We start from the raw sequence: 13,721 nt of genomic DNA on the forward strand, positions 1-13,721 counted from the left end.
AGAGAACATGCATTTGGCAATTTTCCCCTTGCTTACAAAAGCAGAGGGAAGTGCCCGAGGACACCTCGGCAGACCAGGGCGAGTTCAAGATGCCGAGCACAGGTTCCCATGCTGCATGCCAGTGGGACCCTGCCAGAGGCTGTTTCCAGCTCCACCAGTGAAGCAGTAAAATCATACAATCACAGTATCATTAAGGCTGGAGAAGACCTCGGAGATCAGGAAGTTCAACCATCAATCCAGCACCACCAGCATGTTCACCACTAAACCATGCCCTCAGTGCCATACCCACAGATTTTTTTAACACTTCCAGAGACGGTAATTCCATCACCACCCTGGGCAGCCTGTTTCAATGCTTTACAACCCTTTCTATGAAGAAATTTTTCCTAATATCCAACCTAAACATTCCCTGGTTCAACCTGATGCTGCTGTCACTCATCCCATCACTTGTTACCTGGGAGAACAGATCAACTCTCACATGGTTCCATCCTCCTGTCAGGGAGTTAGTTGTAGAGGGTAATAAGGTCCTTTCTTCCTATTACCCTCTTTCTGTAGAGGGTACTAAGGTCCTTTCTGAGCCTCCTTTGCTCCGGGCTGAGCCCTGCCACCTCCCTCAGCCACTCCTCATCAAGGCTCACACTGCAGACCCTTCCCCAGATGTCTGCCCTGGGAAGCAGACACCTCTACACCATTCATTAACAGAGCTGCTTAACCACTACCTGATTCACAGCCTCCTCCCCCACCCCAAGCCAGCCTGACAGTAATTTTCCTTTGCAGAAAGCAGGGGCTCCATCCATGTACATCTCCTCCACCAGACAGTGCTGGCTCCACACCCACACATCCTTTGTGTGCAGCCCAAAACAAACCAAACCCACAGGGGCCCCCACACAGGAAGTGAACATGCTGCAGATGCTTCTTTTGATTACAGAGGTAAGAAACACACAACTGCAGGAGTTTAGAAGAGCTGCAAACAGGGACAGCATACGTAGACTTTTCCAGGGTCCTGTCCAGGGGTGCCTGGCTGACAGAGGCTCTGGCACATGCTCTGGAACCTGAGCACATGCCTGCTCCTGAGCACCTGAGAGCTGGGATCCCACCTGGGCCATGCAAAATTAAATATGGAAACCAGAGACAAAACAGCATCAGGAAGAAGCAACCTGCATTATCTCTTTATATCACACAACATCTCTAGAGAGGTGTTGAGAATGACAGAGAGATAACAGCAACGTTAATTTCTGTATCCTTTAAGTGCACTGCAAGACCCATGGATTCCAGCAAGACCTGAATTTTCTCTTGATTCATAGAATCACAGAATGGGTTGGGTTGGAAGGGACCTTAGAAAATAACCAGTCCCAAGCCCCTGCCATGGGCAGGGATACCTTCCATTATCCCAGGTTGCCCCAAGCTCCATCAAAGAAGGCCTTGAATACTTCCAAGGATGGGGCAGACACAACTTCAATGGGCAACCAGTGCCAGGGCCTCACCAACCTCATAGTAAAGAATTTCTTCCTATTACCAATCTAAACCAACTCCTTCTATCAGCCTGAAGCCATCCTCTCTTGTGCTATCCCATGTCCTATCACACCTTGTCCAAAGTTCCTCTCCAGCCCTCTCGGAGCCCCTTTAGGCAGTGGAAGGTGCTCTATGGTCTCCCCAGAGCCTTCTCTTCTACATGCTGAATAGCCCCAACTCTCTCAGCCTGTCATTAGTTAATGAAGTTAAAATTCTGTCAAGTATTTTTTAGAAGTGTCAAAAAGAGGAAGTGTTAGCACAAACACAATAAAAAGCAATGAGCTGCAAAGAGACCCTTCCTCCAGCTCATTTCAGCCACTCACAAGATCAGCCACAGCCTCATCACAATTAACTGGTATTCCAAATAAAGAGAAGCCAGTGATACTGCGTCCTGGTTTAGCAACAGGCAGCTGGAGACATGCTCTAAGTCAGTCTTACTTGGTTTGTACCAATAAAAGGTACCATATCAGCAATTTACCTGATAGTTAGAAGTAGATTATAAAAGATCCACAGTGTTTTATAGCATTTAAAAAGAAAAGGATTGGTGATGCTAGAGCACCTAATGGGTTTGATCCAGTATATTGAAATGTGACTTAATTCCCTCCAATTATGAGATCCCCCATTCTACCTCCAGCCTCTGACAGGATTACATTAAGTAATGATCAAAGAACAAGAAACTTGCCACTCAAGCAGTCTGCAGCGACAGACTCCTCTGAAGATAAATGCTTCTACAAGGCTCCAGGACAAATTTTACTTAATGCAAATATTAAGATACTGTCCATAAAATGCAGTATTATAATAAATCTTTTAAACCTCATCATCCTCTTACAGTAGTTTTAAAAAATCACATCTCTGAGGAAGTGGATTACTACTAAAGTTTGATACTAATTTCTTTATTCTCCTCTACAATAAATTTAATAGCTGAAAAAATTCAGTATGTTGTCACAACTCCACAGAAATAGGCATTGGCTCATACATGCACTATTTTTAGAGCTACAAATATTCTTCATTTGAAAAAAATATCACAGAGACTTGTAAAAAATGTATGTGGGTAATAAATGCATAGAATCACAGGATGGTTTAGGTTAGAAGGGATTTTAAGGATCATCTTGTTCCAACCCTCCAAGGCAGGGACACTTTTCACTAGACCAGGCTGCTCCAAGCCCCATCCAACCTGGTCTTGAACACTTTCAGGGATGGGGAGTCCACAGCCTCAAATTACTGACCATAAACATGAATTAGAAAAATTTTACTGAAATGAAAAAAAGATTTGACTTTACAGGTTTGAGTCACATGAAAATTTGTACTGAATTGTTAAACCCTGTTTGGAATTGAACACTGCAAGAAATATAAATGCAAAACTTACTATCTCAGGATTTATTTTCTAACTGTGAAGATAAATAACTGAACTGTTTACTTTCCTATTACTTGATCCAAGATCAAAACAGCAATTTAATTTTTATAAAGCACCAGAACTATAATTATTTTTTTTTAAACCATTATCATTAAAAAGTCACTTGCTGTTATTCTGGCTGCAGTTTTGCAAGCTCCTACTGCATGAGCACAGAAGTTTGGAACGTGGTTTAACAGAGATGATCATAATTGTAAGTAAATAATTTGTAAGTAAAAAACATGGCTGCATTATTACTTTCCTCTTTTGTAATCATAAAACATGGTTGCATTATTGATTGGGTTGAGAAGCAGACTAAGAATAGAAATGACTCACTCGTCTCCATTGTGACGCTGCCCTGCTGCAATGACCCCGGCTCCTGGCTGGATGCTTATCACCACCAAGACATGCAATCATGCTAACAAATCAGATCTGAAGCAAGAGCTGCCATAATTAACACCAATGGCACATTTCTTCCTAATCCATTCATTCTGAGCAAGAGCTTTTGCCAAATGTGCCCAGCCTCACTTTCTCCCCCATAGTCAGGATGTTACTGTGGGGGTGATGTGCAAGATGCAGAATTAGTATGTGACAAAAATGGAAAAGGCCAGAAATGCCCAGGGATGAAGAGATGTGATGTAATTATGGGATGCTCAGACCTGCCCCAGGCAGACATAGACAGGCACACATTCTCAGGCTGCCACGGTGGCCGTGGCCTCACACGTGACCCACGGTGACACAGCCACGTCCTCCAGCCCTTCACAGGCAGCAGGGCTAAGGTGTACCCTGAAAAAACACTGCTAAGTGTTTGCCAAATACACAACTGTCCTTGAGATCCTGCTGTGCTGTAGAAGGGAAAATCCCCAGTGCCAGCAGAACCTCAACACAGTTTGGGTGCACTCTGGACCTGGAGGAGAGCCCAGCCTGCTCACCAACCCCCAGAGCAGCGGCGGCATCCCCTGCACAGGGGCTGCAAGAGCAAAGTCACACACTGGGCACTTGGAAGACAGAGACAGAAACCTGTTCACTCTGAGGGAAAAGAAAGAACACTGCCAGCATGTGTTCACTGTGCTTGCCTGGAAGGAAAAAAAACCAACAACAACAACAAACAACTACAAATAGCTAATTCTGCAGACAACCAGTGCTCTTGTGAAATAACACTGTTCTATAAACCACAAAAACGTAGCAAAAGAATCTAAATGGTAACACCTTCTCCAAAGAAACCAATCAGATGGTCCACTCTTAACGTTAGCTCATTTGAGGGAAGGCAGGGAGGGAAGAAATTTAAGATACCAACAATAATTTCAATGTCAACTATCCTGAAGATATCCAGTTAAATCAAGAACTAGAACTCTTTTACTTAATTAAGAGACATAAGAGAAAAGAAGAGCTTCAAGGATAGTAACAATCATTTAAAATATTATTTAAAGTATCTGCATATAAATCTTGGGTTTGTGTCAAATCAGGTATTGCTACAAAACAAGTTCCAGCACTAACAAGAAGTACTCCTTGTGAGAAGTAGATGTCAGCTCATGTCACAACCCTATCGGTAATGTTTTACAAAACACAGATTAACCTTAATCATAAATATAATCACAGCATATTTAATGTGCAGAGATTTACATTCTAAGGAGTTAATGGAGATTGCATAGATAATTCCCCTTAAAAGCAAACCCAAGAAACCTTATATTTAAGGAAACATTCCTAGCTGGGTTAAAACAATACTGAATTTCAGTATTGTAAAGGATCTGAGTTTTCTTTAGAAAGCAGAAAAATACTTGCACATGAGGGATTAGGCATGTAAAAACCTAAATGGTGTCATACTGAATATTCCAACATCAACCACAGGAGATGGACTAGAGTCCACGTGGAGGCTGGAAAGCTCCAAGCCCTCCCCAAGCACACAGGACTCACAAAAGCTCCATGAGGCTGCATTCAGCATCTGTCACAGAGCACTCAGCAACAGGCTGGAGAGTGAAATACAACTCTGTGCTCATTCATTAGCATGATGCCAGACAGGAAATCTGCTGGAGAGTTTGTAAACACTTTTCCCTCTCTGGCAGAAACCTTATTGCAAGTTCCTGTAAAATGCAAGTTTGACTTGCCCTCCTCCTTATCCTGATCCCCTGCCTACAGAAAAGGGCAGGAACTAAATGATCTTTAAGGTCCCATCCAACTCAAACCATTCTATGATCGTACCCCTCTCTCATGGGCTACATAAAGGGTTACACAATAAAATCTGTTTTTCAAGATCACTGGGAACCAATGTATGAGCATATTCATATAGGCATGGAACTAACCATGCCTAAAATAAATGAATATGGAAAAATATAGGCACCAAACTTTTCCTTACTTGTCACACAGACAACTTGGTACTGTCTTTTGATTCCTTAGTCATCTATTGAGTTACAAATTATTTTTTCTACCTTGAGTACTCCAGTATGACACTTCCCAATTAGAAGCTTACAGTCTACAAACCAAGGATTAGTATTCAATTCAGACTACTGAAAACCCAAAATCTTGGAGATTTGGTAGCAGAGAGGTGGTTATTTAGTCCTTGCCACTTAGCACTCACTCATTCAGGAAAACAGTGTTACAGGACTCTCCTCATATATTTGGAATTAGGAGACATAAAAGCAGATTTGGGAATGTGCAATGTGCTGCTGATTTAAGAAGTTTATACCATTTTCCATCAAACACCTCATACATACATATATATATACTCATTGTGTGTGTGTATATGTATAAATATATATATATTTATTCCCCCCCCCACCAAATCTGAGGAAGCCACCAGGTTTGCAACAAGCAACTACAGGCACAGGTGCTCTGTATTGTTTGTAACAATGAAATACATCAACACAAAGAAACATAAACCAACTTGAAGAAAAATCTTAATGAGGACGTGATCTGTTGACTAACCACAGTCCTGTGAGTGTACCACACTGACTTGCAGCAGTAACTGACAGCCTCTGAAATCATTCAGGAAGCCGTGAAACTTGGTCTTTCTCAGAACAAAGATGCCAAGTCCCTTGTCACGCATCCCTCCAGGCAAGCTGCAGAGGTAGCACCAGCATCAGCTGCTCTTGGGATTCTCCTACTCTTAGCAATGAAATCCGAGAATTATTAGCTGTGTGCTTATTCGCTGTCACACAAACCAAAGAGACAGAGATAGGTTCTGTCCTACACAGATTGGAATTTAATTCCTAATAAAGCTTTATGCACACTCTCCCAGAGCGTGAGGGTCCAACACCTCATTTCTTCAATAACGAATTTAATGTCTTAGTAATGATAAAATTCAACATATGTGACAGTTCTAGAGATGAGATGGCAGAGGATGTTAAACTTCAATCAGCATATTGTCTTCCTGTCACAGACACAGTAATGCTGTGCAAGGCCTAAAATCACCACCTGCAACCCAACTGCTACCAACATTCAGAAAAAACATCAGTTCATGTAAGTTGTAAGCTCATATCTGACTGCACACATCAGATATTTTGAAGTGTACCAACTGAGAGTCTACCTCTTTTGGAGAGATGAAAAGGAAGATGGGGAAAATGGAGAGAAGTTTTTTTTTTCTCTTCTGAACATGAATACTATTCCAGGCTTGTACTTCAACGTTATTACTGGTTTTAAACTTTGATTTTCAAAGAAGATCAAATTATTCAGAACAATTATTTTCAATTAAATTATTTGTCTAGATGACATATATCATGTTACCAAGCAGGAAGTTTGAAAAATAATGGTGAAGAAAAACCTTCACATACACTTTGTGGCCCTGAAACCACACAGTGCAGAGTTTATAGTCTCTGCTGCTCTTTAAGACTAGATCAGTTGTTACTCTTTTTGATGTTTGAAATACCACTGCACTATTTTTAAGCAAGTAAACACAACCAAGTACAAGAGCGTTAATGCTGCATTGATCTGCATTTGCAATTAACTCAGCTCTAAGCCACAGTTCAAATACATTGAGGAAAAAAAAGAAACCTGCCAATTCCTACATCTTACCAAAAGAACATCAGGTAAAACCAATAAAAAAATGAAGAAAAACCTTTTCTCTGTCCAGTGAGCCTGTTAAGATTTATTTATAGTGCTCAGCTGAAGATCTCAAACCAAAAAAAAAACATCTTTTCCAATTACTACCTTCACTTCCACCTATGGTGTTGCAGCCCAAACCATTTCACTTCTTTAGTGTTGAGAGGCAGTGTTCTCAAAACCAGCAAGCATTGACTATTCATTTGACCAGTTTTGCCACCAAAAGACAGTTCCAGGCAGCCCTGCAGGCAGCACACAGCCCAGGCTGGGCCAGGCAGGGCAGACTCACCGACAGGTAGCTGCTGGAGTCCACGCTGTCGGTGATGGTCTGGCGCTCGCCCCGCTGGTTGATCCTCCGGTACCTGCGGCGGGACTGCCGCAGCGGCACCTCCCTCTGCAAGATGTTCTCCTCATTGTCCTTGGAGTTCTCCACCTGAAACACATGTTCAGGCTCCTGGTTAAACATCCAGTTCTTCCATAGCACTGAGAGCCGGTGGAGCCGTATGAAGCTCATGGGGAAGGAGCAAACATAAGTTCAGGCCAGTTAAACCTTTCGGGGTAAATTTCTGTGGTTGTTTCAGAGAAACACGGCTGCAGATCTCAGAAGGGCCTTGTTACAATGAGCTGAGGCCACAGTTTCCTTCCGGGAAACTGTATTTAAAAAAAAAAAAAGTAAAAAAGGCACACATATCCTCTAAACAATGTCAGTCATCAGCAGAAACTCTTCTGCACCCACATGTATCCTGAAGGAGTTACAGGCACTGCTCATTTCAAGCTTACCTTCAACACAGAAGTTACCAATTTTTGTGCATTTATAATCTGGCAAAAATATTGCATTATACCCTATATTTGGTAGAATAATTTTTAAAAGTATTATTTATTTCTAGTACCATTCATAGCTAAACAACTTCAAATATTCCAGCTTTTTATAAATAGCTACTTCACCTATGTCATACTGCCTCCTAATCACTTTCACTGGATTATGGAGAAACGACTGGAACTTAATAACTTGATGTTAAATATTATCTCTGACTAAACATTAAAAATTAGGTAAATTTATCTGTTTAGTAAAAGCCAACATGAAACCTTTTATCTCAATAGCTACAATACTTGTTTTCTATAAAAAGCAGTCTCATCCTTTCCCATTTCCTTTTGATGTTTTGGAAAAATATCTCCCAGCAGGAAACAGGACAGACATGCAAACAGGCTGCAGCAGGCAAGCAGCTTCTCTACAATGTATTTACTATGTAGAAGTTTCTACTGTCTTCCATGCCTTATTTTTAATTTTTTTTCTCCAAATTCCACTGCAAAATCCTAAACATACTACTGGAACAGGAGAAAAACCTCTGTATGGTCTTACACAGCTCTCACTTCACACACTCAAGTAAATTACCTTAAAATTAAAATCCAAAAGATACAAAGAAATGAAACACAGAAAGAGTTAAACAGAAACAAGCAAGTGACCAAGGTACACCATCACAAAAGCAAGATCACATCTATCTTCCACATCACTTTTCTCAAACACCTATGGGCTGTCTGAGGTCAAAGGAAGGTGCAAACAGCTGAGCTTGTCTTGTGGGTTATTTTTGATTCCATAGAGAAATCATACATTAATAACATGGGTTAAAGATACAACAGTTAGAAAAGCTAGAAAAGAAGAGTGACGCTCACACAATAATACTGTCAAAAAAAGAAATCAGAAAAGCTGAGTTGAAAAAGGGATAACCACACTTTTACTATAATTTTACTACCTCTTTGCAAAGGAACAGGACAACAACCAAAGATATCTATTTGCAGCACTGCAGTAAGCACAGTGGTGTAAGAGTGCAAAGAATACAGTGGATGCAAGCAGAAACACAGAAAGAAGCAAAAAAACCTTTTTAAACAGGCCATTCCATTATCATCAAAAAATGCACTGATGATTGATATGGAAGCCTTTCTTCATGTAGCATAAATATGGATTTCTAGCTAGAAACAACGTTGCGCTCAAATTGTACAGAAGTCCTCCAGAAATAAGGAATGTTGGATTTGTAGAGTTATTTATTAAATAACCAGAATTGTGCTGATTTAATTTTATATTTTTGTATGTGAGCTCCTTCAATAAATGCATTATCATTTTTTTCCTGCAGTCTTACTAGATCATAGAAACCAAAATAAGCAGTGAACTTCTCCAACAGAACAGATTAACCTAGACCTGAGAAACTGCTGGGGTGGACAAAGACTCTTTCAATACAGATAACCCTTATTATCAAGAAACCCCAAACTGAACAGTTATTTTTAAGACTAAATTAAAACAAACACTTGTGACAGAAGAAATTATTTCTTCTTTCACAATTTTAACTGAAAACTGAGATGTAAGCATTAATAAATTACTTGATAGCATTAAGTCAGAACAAACAAGTGGCGGAAAATGAGACCACCTGCTTCCTTTGGTTAGTGAACTGCTGTTGACAAAAACAACATGGAAATCAGAAACCAGGAAAGATCTCCACACCCCAGAGCTTCCAGCTTAGAACCACCAGCACGAGCAGTATTTTGAGTCCAGCTGACCACCAGGTTGTCAACACTTAATGATTCACAACAACTGCTTTTGATGTTTGTGCATCAACAGGATAGGCATACCTGGGCATCTCACTCAGCCCTGCTTTCACCTGGTTAAAACTAAAAATTCCTGTTGGCAGGGAGATGTCACCCTCATCAGAGCCCTGTGGAGGAATTCAGCTTCTCTGTGAGTGCTCAGAGCCAGGTCCTGGCAGGGGAGCAAAGGGAGGACAGATTCCCTGGGCACTGCAGAGCCAGGAGAACCAGGCTGCCATCACTGTCCCACAGACTGCTTCCCATTATTTCATTTCCAATACAGTATCATAGAATTGTTAAGGCTGGAAAAGGACTCAGAGATCATCACATCCAACCCTGCCCCCAGCCCTGCCAGGCCCACCACTAAACCAGGTCCCCAAGTGCTGCATCTGGACATCCATGAAACCCTTCCAGGGATGGTGACTCCACCCCTGCCCTGGGCAGCCCCTGCCAGGCCTTGACCCTTCCCATGAAGAAAATTTCCCTAATATCCAATCTAAACCACAGGACTGTCATGTTTCACTCTGCAGTCCAAAGCAGCAATGAAATATTTTCCACCTGCAAGTATCACACAGCTCTTCTGAAATCTTACACTTAGATCTGAAGAAGAAAATGAAAGCACCGAAGAACAACTGTAATGACACTTCAATATACCAAAATATGCTGCAATTCTGGGCCATCTTCCTAAATGACAAATGGGGCTATTATTAATTCAATAGATTGCTCATCCTCCAAAAATATGAGTTACAATGCCTATTCACACACTATCTGTTATCCTCATTAACTTAAGCTGACCACATTTTATGGCCTTTAAAATGGGCCCATTCCCAGAGGATTCCCACTACAAAACTGATTTACATTCTAAAGTGACAGGAGAGAAGACAAAAAAAAATTAAAATCAGTCACCAGCAGGAAACGATAGAGTTCTTTAACTCCATTAAAGCAGCTAACTAATTATTTTGCTTGAAGATAAATATTCATTATATATTAAACCTCATTAGTATGTTGCAAATTAAAAACTATAGAAAATAAAAGAATTAAGAGAAATTAATAAGAGTTAATCAGGGAACTAAAACTCAAGCACACCTTATGTCAGTGAAGATCATTAGCAAGCTGCACGCCACCACACTGATGCTTTTTTCTCACACTATTTCAAGTGCTTCCTAGAAAATACAGCCAATAGCACCTTTAGCTACATTTACCTGTAAAATATGACCATAAATATAATGAATGAGGAAACTACTCTGCACTTTTAATTCTCTGATTTTCCTACTGGAAAATTATACTGAAGTTCCAGAGAGGGATATAAGATACTTTCAAGTGCCTCTATACTCTCACTGGCATTTAATCACAATTACAGACAATTCAGGAGATTTCAAACAGAGCAAACAGCTGTCTGGGCTGTGCCTTTGTCTCCAGGAACACCCAGCAGTGTGTGAGGCTGCTGACATGGCCAGTGCTGGCTTCCCCAGCTCCTGTGATACTGTGCTCCTCTGCAAACACCCATCACACTTGTGCCTACTCAAGTTACACACACAACACTGCTTTCTTCCATAAATATTTCACCAGGGTCAGTTTCTCTCTTGAAGCACACACTGTACAGAAGCTCCTCTTTTATTTCTAGCTTTTTTTTTTTTTTTATTTATTGCAATGATGATGTGACCAAAGTAGGTATTTCTACTAGGATTTCCTTTGCCCTTGAAATATTTTTCATGTAAACTTACAAATGTACTTGCAGTGAGTCACCAGCCAGACCAGGCTGGTCTAGTCTTCCCCTAGGTCGCTCCAAGCCCTATCCAAGCTTGTCTTGAACACTTCCAGGGATGGGACAGCCACAACTTCTCTGGGCAACCTGTGCCAGAGCCCCACCATCCTCACAGGGAAGAGCTGCTCCCTAACACCTGATAATAGATATGACTGGATAAGTGAGTGTTTCTCACTCTGCTACAGGAGCACTGAGGAGCAAGACTCAGCTCAGCCCAGGCACTCCGAGTTTACCACATGCTCAGTTCAGCCACCAGATCCTCGGCAGCTGCAATTAAAGAGTAAAAATGCAAAGCAGCAAATGCAAACCAGTGGGCCTGGGGCACTCCCCTGACATGGCTGCACACACTGCCACCCAAACAGTCCTGTGGCATAAATCCCTCCAGGCATAAATCTCCCCCCCAGAATTCTAGCTTTGAGAAGAGACTGGACAATTTGGAATAAAACAAATTAACTGTTTCACTCCAGAGATGAAGACAGGTTTCTTGCACTCTTAACCTGCACTTCAAGGCAGACTGTAGCTTAAAATACATGCTGCAGCACAGAGCATATTACTGATGCTATCAGAGCCCATGAGAGAGTCAGACTGACATTGCACAGAGCAAATTGCACAAGGGACAGCAAGTGGACTTGGTACAGCACACTGCTGACATCCCTGCTGGTAATGCACTGTGAGAAACAAATATTTTATGGAAGCTGAGTATTTACATGCTCAGTAAGAGACACTGTCAAATATTAGTTTTAATGTTACCATATCTAGATCTAGGGCAGCTAAATCAATAGCAGTCTGGAGATGGGAGTCTGATTAACAGACACGTGGGTTCTGAGCACAATAAACAGCTTTGTTCCAGCTCCATTAAAAACATCTAAGGTGAAAGTTGGAAGAGATCTGCCTGTGTCCCCAGGCACACTGCTGGGATACAATGTTGGTCTTCACTATGGAAAAGCAATCCTAATATTCCAACTGCATGTGGACAACAACCTGGGAGGGACTAAGCTACACTCTCCAAGCACATATATGTGCATCTACAGATGCACTTGGCAGCATCAATAAGCATTCTGAAGAAGGAGAAGGAATCCTGGACATTAAGGATGGTGACAAATCCTACCCTTCAAGCTTGGCTAACACCCTCATGTTTCTTCTCCTACCTACAAGCCTTCCCACTATGTGGCACTGCAAAGGCTTGGAGGAAGAACGCTGTTCCACCAGACATGCCCAATAAAAGCCATGAAATGGGGAATGGGGGTGTAAATAAAATACTCAAGATAGAAGACTGCCATAGCCTGACTCAGGAATGCTCAGCTCAGCCGTGACTGTTAGGCTTTTGAAACTCAAGTAAGCATAATTTTAGAAAGAATGACCTAATCATCATCATCATTTACCCATCTAGATTAAATTTACATAGCTACTGCTGTTATGAGAGCAGCCATAGGTATAATTGAAATCAAGGCAATTTTACTGCAATTTCATAGAATACTTTACAATAAGCTTTCTGCTGTAAAAGAGAAAGAATTTGCTGAAACCAGCAATAGATTTAAATACATATGAAAAAAATCTGCCTTACCACAATCATTTCTGAGGGTTCCAATATGATACATTCGCATCCTCGCTTTCCTCCAGACTGCTTGCCAAAACTAGAGTGGGATGGAATAAAAGCAAACAAAAAGGAATGAGATGAACAGCCTATTTTACCTTTTCAGTAACAAAATAATTGGCAATGGTCCATGTTGTTAAAAAACAAAAAAAGAACAAAGAAAAATTGATGAAAACTATTGTATGAAAAAGGTAATTAGATAGTATCATTACCATAATATTTTAATTTATTCAGCATCCCTCATCACAGCCTGCTATGTAAAGTCCAAATATAAAAAATATTCTTTTGTAAAATCATTATTACTTGCAGATACTCACAACCACTCATAATACATTTCAGTTCTGACAAGAAAACCTTAGTACATTTTAATTAAACATTAAACTGGCCTTGTAAAAACAAATATACATAAATTCCAAAGATTCCAAAGTACTACTAAGCACAGAGCATCTTTAATGAGAGCTCCCTCAACTCTAGGCCACCCCTTCATCCTCCCAGCAAAGGGGGGGACAGAGAACCTCTTTTCTCACACTGAGCCTTATGACCTCTGTCTTTATGTTGCTACTTGTACCACCACAAGGACTGGGTCATGGTGCTGGGCTCTGTTTAAGTATGAAATAACACAAATGTAACAAAGCATGATGGGCAGTGTAAGACAGCAGCCGAGGAAAGCAGCTAAAAACAACCTGATGTGCTTCAGCTCATCAACTCTAAGGAGACACCCTTCAGGACACTGAACAACTGAGGTGACTTTAGAGAAATCACCTCTGGAGAAGGCACCATGTAACCAAATCTGAGGGTGCTGGAGCTACCAGAAAAAGAGGACTGAGCTAGACACTGCTGGGGGATGTGTG

The 13,721-nt window shown here is 41.1% G+C and overlaps 1 protein-coding gene across 1 annotated transcript in view; it reads right to left on the minus strand.

The window, feature by feature from the left end:
• Positions 1–13,721, minus strand: part of RAPGEF6 (Rap guanine nucleotide exchange factor 6) — a 122,151-nt gene that overhangs the window by 70,466 nt on the left and 37,964 nt on the right. The window contains exons 5-6 of the mRNA XM_066560132.1: positions 12,841–12,910; positions 7,224–7,367 (exon numbers count right to left, since the gene is read on the minus strand). Coding sequence (XP_066416229.1) covers positions 7,224–7,367; positions 12,841–12,910 — 214 coding nt within the window. The remainder of the gene's footprint in view (positions 1–7,223; positions 7,368–12,840; positions 12,911–13,721) is intronic.

Source organism: Molothrus aeneus, chromosome 15, assembly GCF_037042795.1.
Source record: "Molothrus aeneus isolate 106 chromosome 15, BPBGC_Maene_1.0, whole genome shotgun sequence".
In the NCBI taxonomy this organism is placed as follows: domain Eukaryota; kingdom Metazoa; phylum Chordata; class Aves; order Passeriformes; family Icteridae; genus Molothrus; species Molothrus aeneus.